The 15,968-nt window shown below is 38.9% G+C and overlaps 1 protein-coding gene across 2 annotated transcripts; it reads left to right on the top strand.

Annotated features, from left to right (window-relative positions):
- The first annotated feature begins 193 nt into the window (after positions 1 to 193).
- NEU1 (neuraminidase 1) lies at positions 194 to 9,628 on the top strand. 2 transcript variants are annotated; one of them, XM_031965153.1, is made up of 6 exons: positions 194 to 483; positions 1,747 to 1,939; positions 2,323 to 2,585; positions 3,388 to 3,570; positions 3,816 to 4,038; positions 8,803 to 9,628. In XM_031965153.1, exons 1-6 carry the CDS (start codon positions 346 to 348, stop codon positions 8,823 to 8,825), a joined length of 1,023 nt encoding a protein of 340 aa, XP_031821013.1. In that variant the 5' UTR covers positions 194 to 345; the 3' UTR covers positions 8,826 to 9,628. The 2 variants fall into 2 exon arrangements, with proteins under 2 accessions (XP_031821013.1, XP_012404399.1); XM_012548945.3 differs by lacking the exon at positions 8,803 to 9,628 and adding an exon at positions 5,358 to 6,168 and having other exon boundaries at positions 196 to 483.
- Positions 9,629 to 15,968: the final 6,340 nt, after the last annotated feature.

The raw sequence follows: 15,968 nt of genomic DNA on the forward strand, positions 1-15,968 counted from the left end.
TTTGGGGTTTTTTTCCCCTCATTTACTTCAGCCAATGAACCCTCCTTTGTCCGGTAACTCCCTTGGGGACTGGCAGGCCAATCGGAAATGTTTCCTAAAAGCTAACCAGCGAATCGCTCGTAGGGAGGGGGAAGGCAGGAGGGGGGACTCGCTGTCCAATCAGAGGCGCCGCGGTATCGCCCGTCACAGGGGAGGGGACGCGTCTGTGGGGGGGCCTAAGGGGTTACCCCCTTCGGACGAATCGAGCGGGTTTTTTTTTTAAGGGCTCGGGACTGGGATCGGCTCATAGTTGTCTGACCTCTGCTCGCCTGCGCCGTTGTCGGTGTCTGCCACGGAGCAGGTACCATGCGAGAGGAGGGACAGGCGTCCTGGAAGACGTGGACCCCGGGCTCGTGCCGAGCCCGCGGGCTCTGGGTTTCCCTCATGAGTCTTCTGCTGCTGCCGCAGCTGATAAAGTCTCTGGTGCCCGATGACTTCAACCTGGTGAGTGCCCTGTCGGCCCCGCATCCCCCCCATTCGGTATCGCAGCCTTCCATCATGACGTCCCTCCGGGACGGTGCTTCTGACCCGGACTGCCCAGCCTCCTCCTCTGCCTCTCCGAGAGACTCACGAGCACCTCGCGCGTGTCCCCTCCCGACCCCCGTTCCCAGGCTTCCTCCTGCCCCATCTTGTCTTCCCTCGCTCCCCTCATCACCCGAGCACCTTCCAAACTTCTGAGCCCTACCTCCTTCGTGGGGCCCCAGAAATCCGAGATGCTCACTTTTTTAGTGCCCTCGCCAACAGGAATTCCCACCGCCACCCCCCGACACACGCACACACACAGTGGGGACCCAGACATCGAACACCTCTCCCCCAAACCTTACCTACCCCCACACAGCCATACACTAAGGCATCTAAATAGGACCATGTATGCCCCACCTCCGCCCCCTGGGACCCAGGTGTCAGCCTCACATCTTCACCTTTCTCTAGAAATCTAGGCAACTAAAGCTTCTCATCTCTCTTTTAAGGACCTAGCATAGAAATTCCCTGAAAATTTGGGTCTTAGGTACCCCATCTTCTCTAAGTCCCCATTCCCACCTGTCCCACTCCCTCTGGGAACCCAAGCACTGAAAGTTTTTCCTTTCTGTCCTGCCCCCAGAGTGAACACATTCTGCTGCTTCATCTTTAGGAATTTGAGCACCCAGATCTCTATCTTCCTGCAGTTTTCTAGTCCCCAGGCTATCAAAGCTAATCTCCAAGGACTGGGAACTTAGGTTTCTGAACTCCTAATTTCCCAAGCACCTAACTCAGCACTCCTATCCTTTCTATCCTCCTGGAGAAATTCAGGCATCCACCCACATTCTTGAATCCTTATCCTTAACCCTATAACCTCTGTCATCCCTAGAACTCAGTCTTCTATCCTCAGCTTCTCCCAGGAGTCTCTTTCCCTGCTGTCTAGTCATATAAGGGATATCCGCTGCCTTTGGGGGTTTAATAGGAGATTGGAATTGCAGTCAGGAAGATTTGTAATCAAATGTGACCGTAGATATTTACTAACTATACCCCTGACCAAGTCATTATGCCTTAGTTTCTCATGAGTTTCTTAATTTCTTATTTTCTCTGTGCCTTGGTTACATCCATAAAATTCTGAGGGATAGGATTCTAGCTCTAAATCTATGATCTAAAGGAATACCTTTCAGGAATTGGGTATTAGAGATCCCCAGCTCTAGCTCTTACTTTGACTTCCTTTTCATCCTTTTATTGCAGGTACATCCATTGGTGACTCTAGAGCAGCTCCTTTGGGTGAGTGGCAAACAAATTGGGAGTGTAGATACTTTCAGAATACCATTGATCTCAGCCACTCCTCGAGGGACCCTTCTTGCCTTTGCAGAGGCCCGGAAGACATCATCCTCAGATAAAGGCGCTAAATTCATTGCCATGCGGAGGTCCACAGATGGAGGTACCTGGATTCTGAGGGAAGGATAAGGGGGTAAAGGAGTACAGTTTGCCTTGAAGGTTCAAATGACTGAGCCATTTATTTGCCAAACATTTATTAAGTGCCCAATATGTGCGAAGCATTATATAGACATTAGAGATAGAAAAATACAGATATATATAGCAAAGTTTTTACTGAGAAGATTACAGTCTATTGGTGGGAAGTAGAAAATTGAGGGAAGGAAGGTACAAAATATGTATTCATATATCTAGGAGACAAAGAATGAAAAGTCTAGACAAAGTGTTATGCTGAATTTAAAATGAAATGAGGCTCTAAGCAGTGGAGAAGGTGAGTAGGATAGGATCTGAAAATCTGACGCCTATATCTTGATCCTGTATTTTTATCAGGTGCCACATGGTCTGCCACATCATTTATAGTGGATGATGGGGATGTTGCTGATGGACTGAACCTGGGGGCCATAGTTGGGGATGTTGAAACGGGTACAATGTTCCTTTTTTATTCTCTCTGTGCACATTATGATGGGTGTTCTGTGGCTTCAACCATGGTGGTGTGGAGCAAGGATGATGGCATCACTTGGAGCCCACCTAGAAACCTCTCCTTGGATATTGGAACTGAAATGTTTGCTCCGGGACCGGGCTCTGGCATTCAGGTCATTGGGTTGGGATAGGGTGGGAAGGGAAGCTTTTTGAAATGAACATTTATTATATAAATGTGAACTATTATGGCCCTCTTTATCAGGTATTAAATTCCCTTTCTTCCACTGGACATCTTCAAATAGTCTGGATGACTACTTGTCAGGAATTGGCTGTAAAGAAGATTCCTGCAGTAGACTGCATTACTCTTGAGTTGTCTTCCAATGCAACAATTCTATCATTATATGATAACAGGAGTTTGGGACTTTCTGGAAGGAAAATTCCCTTAAAAGGCAAGATTAATGTATCCAAAGATGACCTAGAAGAGCAAAGTTGTGGTAGAGTTGCATTTTCTCTCACCATTCTGAGTGAGATTTTGTAGAAGGATTTTTTTTTTTTTTTTTTGCCAAGAATCTGATTTAGTATTATAGATTTGCTGATTTTAAAAGTCATCTAGTCTTCCTAGAAAGATTTTTTTTTTTTGTCAGAAAGAATGGGATTTTTTTAATCAACTTCCCATTTGAAAGATGGACAAAATATCATGTCACAGAATTTTGTGTGAAAGAAAAGCTGCTTATTTAGGAAAAAAAGAGATTTGGAGATTTTAACATAACTTCCTTAACAGGAGGCTGTTGAGGTTAGAGACTTTCCAATATTGGTAAAAACAGTAATTAGAAGAAAACTAGAAGGAACTTCAGAGAGTATGAGATTTCTTAGAATGGTTTTGTAGAACCAAGGAAGCCTGTTTCCTGCCTTAGAATCCCTGAGTTGAAAAAGTTAACCTGCATCTCACGTCATGACATTTTCTTTTCCCAGTAGAAGCGGCATGAGCCATATAAGGGTCGGCTCATTGTCTGTGGCCATGGAACCCTGGAGCGTGATGGGGTCTCCTGCCTTATTAGTGATGACAGAGGAGCATCCTGGCGCTATGGTGGTAGTATCAGTGGGATTCCTTTTGGGGAACTCAAGAAGCCAAATGATTTCAGTCCTGATGAGTGCCAGGTAAGAAATTTAAAAGTACAGAATTCCTTACTTCCCACCCATTCCCTTAGCATCATCCCCTTTAAAGACGCAAGTGCCTGCTTTTCCATTGTCCCAACCCACTAACTCTTTCCGCTCTCAGGCTCTGCTTCCTCCAGAGTCCTATGTGTTTGATACCCTAGCTTTCTTCAGTTTCATTTCCACATTTCACTTTCTCCATTGAATGAGTCTTCTCCCCTGAAGCCTCTGACTTGCTGCTTCCTCAGCCCTACGAACTCCCTGATGGTACCATCGTAATTAATACCCGAAATCAGAATAACTATCACTGTCACTGCCGAATCATTCTCCGAAGCTATGATGCGTGTGAAACCCTTAGGCTCCAAGATGTGACCTTTGACAAAGAGCTCATCGACCCTGCTGTAGCTGCAGGTGCTGTGGCCACCAGCTCTGGTCTGGTCTTCTTCTCGAATCCAGCTCATCCAGAACATCGTAAGTCCCTGGGATGGGCAAGGGAAGTCTTTCCTTGCCTTCAGAATCCTATTTGACCCTTTTCTCTTTCTCCTTCTCCTCTGCCACATGCAATTACATCTCCAGAACGTCTTGTTCTTATTTTCTACTCTAGTCACACTGCTATCAACAACATAAATCAAACCTTTATCTACTCTTACTACTCTCATAGCAAAGACTTCCTTGCTTCTACTTTTCCTGCAATCTACCTTTTATACAGTTGTTAAAATATTTTAATAATATATAGTTTTAATGAAAGGTAGTCTGGTGTGATAGATAGAACCAATCTGGATTCAAGTCCTGCCTCTAACACACATTGAGTGGACAAATCACTTGAACTGATAACTTTATAAGGCTTCTTGAAATAGCAGGAAAGTTGCTGATTTGCATTGGCAGAGGGAATTTGCTCAGTAAAAGTTACTCCCAATTACCCCATTGAAAAATACAGATCCAAACCAAAAATTAAAGAACATGTACCTACATCATTAGAAGCAGCCAGGTGGCATTGTAGATTGACTGCTAGACTTTATAGTCAGAAAGTCCCAAGTTCATTTTGACCCTTAAAATACTTATTGGCTATATGACTTTGGGCAAATCATTTAATTTCTATCTGCTCAGTTTCCCCATCTGTGAAATGAGAATAATAATAGCATATAACCAGAGTTGTTATAAGAATAAAATGAGTTACTCTTTGTAAAGCACTTTGCAAACTTTAAACTGCTATATTGCTGTTATCATTATCCTGCTTTGAGTGGTTTTCCATTGTTTACTAAACAAAATACATACTTTTTATTCAAGGCTTTTTTTCAGTCTAGCAATAATTTGTCTTTATAGCTTTTTCTCCCATAGATTCCTTCAAGATCCAAAAAGACTATGCTACTCATCATTTATCAGTTCCATCCTGCCCTTTCCTGGACCTTTATATTTAAACCAACCTAGAACAAATTCATCAGATATCTCTACCTGTTTACATTCTTCTTTTCCTTAACATTTATTTCAAATACTCACCCATTCCATGGTCTATCTTTATTTCCCCACCCACTGTAGTCACCCAGATGAAAGTAATCTTTCCTTCACCATTTTCGTGTTTCTTGACTTCTTTCTCCCTTTACAATCTATCTTTTCATTGTGCTTATTTGTTTAGACATGTTATATTCCCAATTAGAATGTATGCTTCCTGAGATAGGGGACTGTTGTTTTTCGTTTTTGTGTCTCCCCCACCCCCAATGTTTTCCTGTTCAACAGACATTTATTAAGTCTCTACTGTGTGCAATACTGCCTCATTTCATCTTTCTCTCTAGGGGTAAATCTGACTATTCGCTGGAGTTTCAGCAATGGTACTTCATGGTGGAAAGACACGATTCAGCTGTGGCCAGGTCCCAGTGGTTACTCATCCTTGACAGTTCTGGAGGGAGCTCAGACTTGGGGGGATGGGACCCCCCAGATCTACGTCCTATATGAAAAGGGTCGGAATGATTACTTCGAGAGTATCTCTTTAGCCAAGATCAGTGTCTATGGCACCCTCTGAACCTTACCTCACAGCAAGGATATGAAGATATGAGAGGTGCCAGGATCACTTCAGACTTTTCATTTTAAGACTCTGCTAATCTATCACTGGAGATTTTATGGATCTTTCCCAAGTCATGACTTTTGGACTATTCATCTTTGATACATCCTTTAAGACTTTTTGTCTTATCTCCTCTGACAAACACTAGGCCTCCTTTCCCTCTGAGCCTTTCTTTCTTCCTTTTGATGCCTTTGTTTGTTTAGGAGATGGAGTCCCACTTCTCTGTTTCTTCCTCTAGATCCTAATAATCTCTCTCAGACAGTAGACTGCCCTTGCTCCTAACTACTGATTCCCCATCCCCACCTCCATTCCTTTTCATGGTGGGGGATAAATTTGCACAACCCTGAACTCAGGAACTTCTGATTGAAAAGGGTGCTTGAATGGAGAGTAGGAGTACTGTGGAGAATGATAAGAAATTTTGGATGGGAAAAGGACATCTTGGACTGTTTATAAATCATTAAGTTAACTGTTAAATTAGTAGTTTTAATGAAGGAAAATAAGAATTTGCCAACACTTATTTATTAAAGCTGTGGTCTCAATCTTTATATGTCTTTGGGTTTTCTAAATACAACCACAAAACAGAAAACCATTCTTTGATCATTTCTGTCAAATATTCTCCTTTCTAACTCAATATTCCCTAACTTTCACTGAGGTCTCTTGTCAATTCATTGTCCTAATTCAAAGGAAGAATCTCTTCTGAGCTGAAGAAAGAGAGAGAAGCATGACATTGTTTCAGAATTGACTGTTTTTCTTTAAATTAAGATAATTTTTAAATGCTATCTTAATGTTTCTAAAAGAGGAAATTGGCTTTGTCTGCTTTCACACAGGGTATTGATAATTTGCAATTCTTGGAGAACTGTTTGTTCTTATCCTTTGATCAATTATTTAGCCTTTGCAATATAGCTTTTTGTTTTCTATATTTGTGTTTTCTCTTTATCTTTGATATCAAAGATATTTAATGCAAATTTTTTTCCCCTAAAGGACAGCTTTTCTTCTTAACCTAGTTGATGTGATTTTTTTTTTTTTTTTTTTTTTTTTTTTGCAATTGCTTATAATCACAATTATCTTTTGTGATTGCTTTTTTTGGTAAAGAACTTTCCCTTAGCCATAACTGTGAATAGTATTTGCTCCCTTTCTCCTCTTAGATTTGTTGTTGTTCTTCTTGTTTTTAATGGTATGACCTTTACTATTTGGGTTATGTATCCATTTTGACACTATGGTGGTATAAATGATATAAAGATGTTAATCTAAATCTAACTTCTGCCACCTAGTTTTCCAATTTTCTTAGACTCTTTGTCAGACCTTAAGTTCTTCCTCAATGAGTTTATTTTTTCAACTTTGAGGGTTTCTGAGTTCAATTATTTCTGATTCTTCCTTATCTGGTATCTCTCATCTATTTTTCCTTTTTCTTTCTTTTTTTTACTGAATACCAAATAGTTTTGATGATTATTGCAGAAATTTTCACTGAAATTTACTTATCTGCAACTTCTGCCTATGGCTTCTTAACCCTTTGGGGTCAAACAAAATAAATCTAATGCCTCATCCACATGATAGCCCTTCAGAGACTGGAAAATAGCTACCATATCAGGAGGAGTTTCCCCAAGTCCATTCAAAAGATCTTTATTTAATATCTAGTCCTCTTGACCATCCTGATCATCTTCTACTGAACAAACTCCATTTTATTAGTGCCTCTCCCCCCAAAAAAAAAGTATCCCCTAAATGGGACATAATTCGGATGTGGTCCCCAAGGCAAAGGAGTACAGTGAAATTACCAGTTTCCTCAAGCAATCATGTCTGTTCATCTAAACTATGAACAAATTATTGGGGGGGGGGGGAGACTAATAGAGCATTTTAAAGTTTGCAAAACATTTTATATGTTTGTCATTGGTTCCTCACAAGAACTCTGTTATTCTTATCCCCTTTTTACAAATGAGGAAACTGAGGCACAGAGAGGTTAAGTAGTTTGCCCCATCACAACTGAGAAGTATAAGGCAGGATTCAAATACAGGTCTTCCCAATTGCAATGAAGAGAAATTTATACTACCTGGTTGCTTTTTGATTAGTCATGACACAACTTTGACATAGTAAGCTCGCAGTTCATAAAAGCCATCTGATATTTTTTCCAGGATTAGTTTGACCCAAGTGCAAGACTTTATCCTTCTTAAATTTAATCTTATTAGATTTCATTCTATTGAGATCATTGTTTGAGATCTCAATTTTGTTATCTATCATATTAACCATTTCTCCTGGTTTTGTTTAATCCACAAATAACCAAAGGCATACTTAAGTTAGCCTTTGCTCAAGTTGTTAAAACAATCAGGTCAGTAGCAAAGTCTTGTGTCACCTTACAAGAGAATTGCTTCAAAACTGATATCTTGTCATTCAACCAACTCAAATCCATCTGAAGCCACATTTTTTCTCTATCTTGTCCATGAAAATATAGAAAAAAAAACATTTTTTAAAATTCTTTGCTGAAATTCAGGTATAGCTTGCAAAAGTATAGTCAGGAAACCTGATTTTGAATAGCTTTAATGCTAGTGCTTTCTTTCTGTTGATTATCTCTAATTTATGCTATATACATCTATGTATTTGTATGTATATTTGTCTTTGTTTCTTCATAAATGTTTACTTGTTGTAATATATATATAATAATACTGGGAGCCAAGATAAATTTTTGGCTTTCTTTGTCTTCCCAGCACTTGGCACTTTGTCTAGCACATAGTAGGTGAAAGACCTATGAAAGAAAATGCTATACACCTCCAGAGGAAAAAAAAAACTGATAAATAGAAGTATACATAGTAATGGCTTTATATAGATTTACAAATCTGTGTCAAGTGGTAGTCTTTTCTAATGTAGAGGAAGGAGACAGTAAAAATTATATTTAAAGTTACAGAGCTGAAATCAACAGGTCTTGGTTATTGCTACAGATCAGATATAAGAAGTGAGAGAGAATGAGGAATCCAAAATGATTCTGAACCTGAAGAACTGGGAGGATTATAGAGAAAGTGGAGGGAGATGAAGTTCACAGGGATAGATGAGTTCTGTTTTGGACATGTTGAGTTTAAGATATCTACTGAACTTCCAGTTTAAGATATTTGAAAGGCAATTGGAAATAGGAGACTGGAAGTCAGAGATAGGTTAATGCTAGAGAATCATCAGCATATTAATTAAATCCATAGAAGTTTGTGAGATCACCAAGTAAAGCAGAGAAGAGGAAAATCCCAAATAGAAACCTCACTCAGAAGCATTTGCTCACAAGCAAATGAACCAACATAAAGGTTCATAAAGACAATCAAGAATAAGTAAAAATTCAAAGAGAAGTCAAAATACTATGAATAAGTATTATGCCAAGGATGAAAATGAACCAGGATTCCTTGATCAAAAAGAGAATTTTGCAGATAAAAAACATTAACAAGCAACTACAAAATAGTACAGAATTAAATCTGATAACATCTCTAAACAGAATAGAGGAAAAAGTCAAATACAAAACCTAAATGACATGATGGACACATTCTCCAAGAAATAGAGAAAAGAACAAATCTGGAATTTTTATTCAGAAGTGGAAGAAAATTTGCCAGGAGAAAAGAAAAAGGCAGTAACATTAAAAGAACAGATTACAAAAACTATTGCTGAGTTATGGGACCCTCCTGAGAAGGGAGTACCAAGGCCACCTCAAACTTTGGTGCACAATAAGTTTTCTGCCATGTTGCAGAAACGCCCTTGTTGAGCAAGGAGCAATAATTTGTGATCATGGGAACAGGTGTCCAAGGGTCATAGCTAGTTGCTCATTGAGCAGGGATGCCTTGACAGGGCCTCTTGCCTGTGAGCAAGCTGCTGAATTGCTGGATTGGCTCTCCTCCCATTGGCATGCATACACAAAGACCATGAGCTGCTTCTCTGAATGGTGATTAGGGATTGCCTACTGTTCACACACTTATCATCCTTGCAAAAATGTATATCAACAAGGCTGTATGGCATAATAAACGGGAGCTCTTTTTCACCCTCTATGAGTCTCCTATCTCATTCATCTCGCCTCTGAGATCAAAGGGTTCATAGGCTATGAGCTCTTAAAGGATGGCTGCAATAAACTACAGAAACCAAAGCAACTGACTTTAAAGACAAGTATACAAAGACAACTTAAATCATAGGTTTCTGTGAAGAACATTATATACATATAAATATGTAGGTTGTTCAATCATTTCAGCCCAATTCTTTGGCTAAATGGGGCTTACCCCATTTAGGATGGTCTTGTCAAAGATTCTGGAATAATTTTCTGTTTCTCTTCTTCAGCTCATTTTATAGCTGAGGAAACTGACACAAATAGGATGAAGTGATTTACCCAGGTTAACACAACTAGTAAGTATCTGAGGCCAGATTTGAACTTTGGTATTTCTGACACTAGGCATGGAGCTCTAAGTACTGAGCTACTTAGCTATCCTTACAGCTCAAATATATGTGTGTATGAATATATACATATGCATGTATGCACACACATAGACCTATATTATATTTATATAAAATATATGACTAGATATTACTATCTATAAACTTGAATACTATACTGAAGGAAATAATGTTAGAAAACTGTCTGGAACTTTTGAATAAAGAAAGTACTAATCAATCAAATTCACAGATTGCACCAGAAAGCAAATCCATATTTGAAAGTTCAAGGCATTGGAAGGTTAAATAATATAATAATAAATAAACACAATGGCAATAATAAGCAATATATTTTGCATTCAAGAAAAAGTTTAAAATATACAGGAATGCCAATATGAATGGCACAGGATCACAAATCAATCAAAAGAAATAAAGGGACTGGCATATTGCAAAAAAAAAAAAAAAAAATAGCTCAGATTACAACCCCATTAAAATATCCTACAAAGCTGAGAACAGCAATGAATAAAAACAAGTTTTTTACATAAAAGAGGCATTTGATGCCAAGTTAAATGTATAGAACCAAGAGAATATTGTATACAGAAACAAGATTATGTGATGATCATTGATGGATATGGCTCTTTTTAACAATGAGGTGATTCAGGCCAATTCCAATAGACTTGTGAGAGTTATCTGCACCCAGAAAGAGGACTATGGGGACTGAATATGGATCACAACATAGCATTTTCACTTTTTTTGTTGTTTGCATGCTTTTTTCTTACTTTTTTCCTCTTTGGTCTGATTTTTCTTGGGCAACATGATAAATGTGGAAATCTGTATAGCACATTTGCACATGTTTAACCTATATTAGATTGATTGCTGTCTAGGGCAGAGGGGTGGGGAGAAAGGAAGGAGAAAAATTTGGAACACAAGGTTATACAAGGTTGAATGTTGAAAACTATCTTTGCATGTATTTTGAAAATAAAGTATTATTAAATTAAAATAAAATGAGGAAAAAAAGGAAACTGAGGCAAACAGGATGAAGTGACTTGTCCAAGGTCACAAACAGTAAATAAATGAAACCATATTTGAATTTAGGAATATGAGTCTTCCTGACTCTAGGGATGGTATTCTATCTACCATCTAGCTGACCATATAATAATCATTTAATAAATGTTTGTCTCTTTTTCCTGACCAGCTCAAGTAATTATTCAATTGATCTTTATATTTATCTCTTCAATCTATCATATAGTTGCACAAGTGATTCTCCTAAAGTATAATCTCATTGTGTTACTCCTCTATTCAGTAAATCCAATACTCCTTTGGTTGTCTTTTACCTCTAAAATAAACACAAACTCTTCTTATTTGGAATTTAAAGCCTTTGGCAATGAGATTCCGATCTATGTTTCCAACCTTGCATTCACTGGAATAAAGCCTGAAGTGTTATTTGGTAGCACTAGACACATTCATAATCTGCTTGGTATACTCTATGGTACCCTTGAGGTAGAGACTTTTTTCATTTTTGTCTTTGTATTCTCAATATCTATTCAGTATCTGGGATATAAAAAGAAGCAGTGTAGCATAATGGATAATATATTGGACTTGGAGTCAGGTAGGCCTGAATTTGGATCTTGCTATCCAACTATCTGTAATTCTAGGCAAGTTACTTAACCTTTAACAGATTTCCTCATCTATAAAACAGGTCAGGTATTGTTATCTACAAGGTTGTTGTTAGGATCAGATAAAAATAATGTATCCAAATCTTCAAGTGGCATATAAATAACAATTAGTAGTAGTAGTAGTACACTGAAGCATTTTATATCTATGTATTCTTTACACCCTTAGGGAAAGAATCCCAAGATTTTTCCTCCTGTGTGTGTTCCTCTTGCTTACTCACCATACATGATGCCACCTGAGATTTTGTAAGCACATGAGCCCAAACTGATGGGATGGTACATTTTTCTGTCACTTTTCCAGACCTTTCAATTGAACATATGTTCTGGGACTGATTATACCACACTTGTTTAATCTACCCAGGAGGTTGACTGTGATGACTGCGTTAGCACCCTGGATACTTTAAAATCAGCCAGAGTCAGGATAAGCGAAAGTCCTTGATTTTTATTCTTTATCAAAGCGAGAGGAGAGCTCTCAGACACAGGAATCTCCTCTTTTTTTCTCTCTCACTCCAAGCCACCTCCCTCTTCTCACTCCATCCTCTAAATCCTGCTCAATCTCTCTATATGCCAAACAGATCAAACCTGCACAGAGTAGTGGGCAGGGCCATTCTTTCTCCAAGCATATGCTAATAGAGTATTGTCCAATTGGTAATTAGCCTTAACTGCTCGGATCTCAGTGCATCAACTCAGTTTCAGCCCATTACATCTCCCACTTTCTTTTGTTTTGAACACAGGTGGTCAAGCCATCCCAGACCTCTCAGGGAAGTGATCACACACTCCCAGACTTCTCAGGAAGGGAGATGAAAAGCACCAAAGGGAAGTGGGGATTGCTAGTGGATTTCTGGGCTGAAGGGTCTTATTAGAAACAGGTATGCACAAACCCATCAGCATGGGAGGTATTACACAAACACATAGCAATAACGCACAGATTATTAGTGATGACTCTCCCCACATCCGGTGCAGACTCAATGTGGTGTAACAAACATTGTACATGCAAGTAGTGATATAACAAAGAATATGAATCAACATGGTATTGTAAAAGATTTCCAGAAGTCCTAGAAGGAGGGTATGTAAACAACAGTCAGACATATGCCTTCTTCAGCAGCCAAAAGATAGTCCAAAACCAATCTATTCTCCATTGCTTCACATGTCAGGGAATCCAATGATTCCAGCAGATTTTGAAGTCCTGCAACAGTCTTATTATTTCTCAGAAAGTCTAGTGATTCCTGAGGGCTTTCAAGTCCTACAAAAGTCTTATCATGTCTCAGAGAATCCAATGATTCCTGAGGGTTTTGAAGTCCAACAATTTTTGATGTCCATGATTCAAATGCCATAACTGCCATGCTCTTTCAGTGGTGGGCACAGTCAGCAATGGAACCACCCGATGTTTCTTGGTTCTTCTCCTTCGTTTCAAGGGTCTGCCAAGTCTCTCTCCGATAGACAAGGCGAATATGCCTCATTGGCACCCATCTGATCCCTTCTCCACCTGTAGAAAGAAAAGCAAACCTTCTCCCCCAAGCAGTTAGCCTATCTAGTCCCTTCCATTCACCACGTTCTGGGTCTCTCCACATCACCTGGTGATTATCTAAAGATAGTGGAGCTGCTCGCACTGGACACTGACCTTCCAGTGGGTTATAAAACCTGTCTGCCAGAGCCAGTGCATGTTTGTCAATAATCAAGAAGTTAATAGTATAAAGGGCTAGATTTAGAAGTTCTCTAGGGTTACCTGTGGCTCCCCCTTTCTTTTGTTTTTGGAGAGCATCTTAATGTCTCTGTTTCTCCTCTCTACTATTGCCTGTCCTTGAGGATTAAAGGGTATGCCAGTGGTGTGTAAAATCCTATACTGTGCACAAGTGTGCAAAATGTTTAGAAGTATATGCAGACAAAAGAACTGTTCGGTTCTGGATACATATATTGTATCTGGGATATGCTGTGACATGTATAACACATGTATAACATGTTAACATGTATAGGACTGCTTGCCATCTGGGGGAGGGAGTGGAGGGAGGGAGGGGAAAAGTCGGAACAGAAGTGATTGCAAGGGATAATGTTGTAAAAAATTACCCAGGCATGGGTTCTGTCAATAAAAAGTTATAATGATGGGAAAAAAAAAAAGAATACATGCAGATCCATTATCTGTTTTTATGGCTTGTAGCACAACCATAATTGCCAATTCTTGGATAAGGAATTCAGTGACCACTCAGGTTGTCTCTTTTGCTGCTGGTATTGCACAAGTGAATCCTGAAAAATCTTGTGTCTACAATATGGATAAAAGACAGACGACCAAAAGATTTATAATGGGTCACATCCATTTGCCAAATTTCATTGGGTCTCAAACCATAAGGGTTCTTCCCTGGAGGCAGTGTAGGGGCATGGAAAGGAAGGCAAGCTGTACAGGCTTTTACTCTGCTCCTCGCTTTCTCTCTTATTGTAAACGTAAGTCTTGAGTAGCTTGACATTATTTAGAATGAGATTCCTGGGCTTCTTGAAATAAAGGCGTATTGACCAGCATAGTTAGAAGGCTATCTGCCTTTGAATTTCCATTAAAAAATAGGACCTGGAAGTCCACTATGAGAGTGGACGTGCAAAATATAAATCTTACCTGGATGCTTTCTCACTTGCTCTTGAAGTTTCTTAAAGAACTGATATATATTAGAGGCTACAAATTTTATTTGGGCTGTGGCAATTCTTTGTGCCACACCTACTGAATAGGCCAAATCAAATATTATATTTATATCTCCTGGATAAGAGCTAGAATGATTGCATACAATTCATTCTGCTGAATGGACTGAAAAGGAGTTCTGACTACTCTCTTTACAATTAAGTCATGAGAGTATACAGTGCAAATATTATGTTTGGATGCATCTGTAAAGATAGTTGGTCCTTTAAGAGGAACTTTAGAAACCTTTTTTTCAAGAATCCATTGCCAATTATGTAATAGTCTGGTTATCTTTAATGGAGACCTGTGTGTAAAATTTGGAGTCATGGCTAATAAAATTTGCCACTCTGGGATGGTTTCATAGCACACATTAATTTGTGTATTAGTATCAAAGGTGTATATCTTGTCAGGTCTTATCCCAGATAATTGTACTGCTTACTTACTGGCCTTTAATAAAATTCTAGCCACAAACACTGGGTAAGGAGTAAGGCTTTGTTCTGATTGTGCCAGGAGGTTCACCCACTCTATCACACTGTCTCCTTGATGAAGGACTGCTGGGGGTGCTTCTTGTGTAGCAAAAACTGATATTTCCAAGGGTTTTTGAGTGACTCTTTCAACCACATTGGAAAAAGCCAGTTCAACTTCTCTCAAAGCCTTTTGAGCTTCTTTTGTAAGCTGACATGGTGAATTTAAAGCACTGTCTCCCCTTAAAATTACATATAACAGTTGCAATTGATAGGTAGTCAAGCCTGACACTGGTCATATCCATTGAATATCTCCTATCAATTTCTGAAAATCATTTAAAGTGTTTAGCTTCTCTGGTCTTAAGGACAGTTTTTGTACTGTAAGCAATTTAGGGTATACTTCATATCCTAAATATTGAAAAGGAGCATGTCTTTGAATTTTTTCTGGAGCTATGTACAATTTGTAGTTTCTTAGTGTTTCTATGGTCTTTTGTAGACATGCTTCTTTTTTTTTTCCATAATTATAACTTTTTATTGACAGAACCATGCCTGGGTAATTTTTTACATTATCCCTTGCATTCACTTCTGTTTCAACTTTTCCCCTCCCTCCTTCCACCCCCTCCCTCTGATGGCAAGCAGTCCTATACATGTTAAATATGTCACAGTATATCCTAGATATAATATATGTGTGCAGAACCGAACAGTTCTCTTGTTGCATAGGAAGAATTGGATTCAGAAGGTAAAAATAACCTGGGAAGAAAAACAAAAATGCAAACAGTTTACATTCATTTCCCAGTGTTCTTTCTTTGGATGTAACTGCTTCTGTCCATTATTGATCAATTGAAACCGAGTTAGATCTCTTTGTCAAAGAAATCCACTTCCATCAGAATACATTCTCATACAGTATCATTGTTGAGGTATATAATGATCTCCTGGTTCTGTTCATTTCACTTAGCATCAGTTCATATAAGTGTAGATATGCTTCTAACATTTGTTCCTCGAGTACACATCCCAATATATCATCCATGTAATGTAATAACATTACTTTTGGAAATGCTTTCCTTACTGGAGAATAGCAGCAACATACATTTGACACATAGTAGGGCTGTTTTTCATTCTCTGTGGCCATACTGTCCATTCTTATCTTTTATAAGGCTCAGCTAAGTAAA

The sequence above is a fragment of the Sarcophilus harrisii genome, chromosome 4 (genome assembly GCF_902635505.1).
Source record: "Sarcophilus harrisii chromosome 4, mSarHar1.11, whole genome shotgun sequence".
In the NCBI taxonomy this organism is placed as follows: domain Eukaryota; kingdom Metazoa; phylum Chordata; class Mammalia; order Dasyuromorphia; family Dasyuridae; genus Sarcophilus; species Sarcophilus harrisii.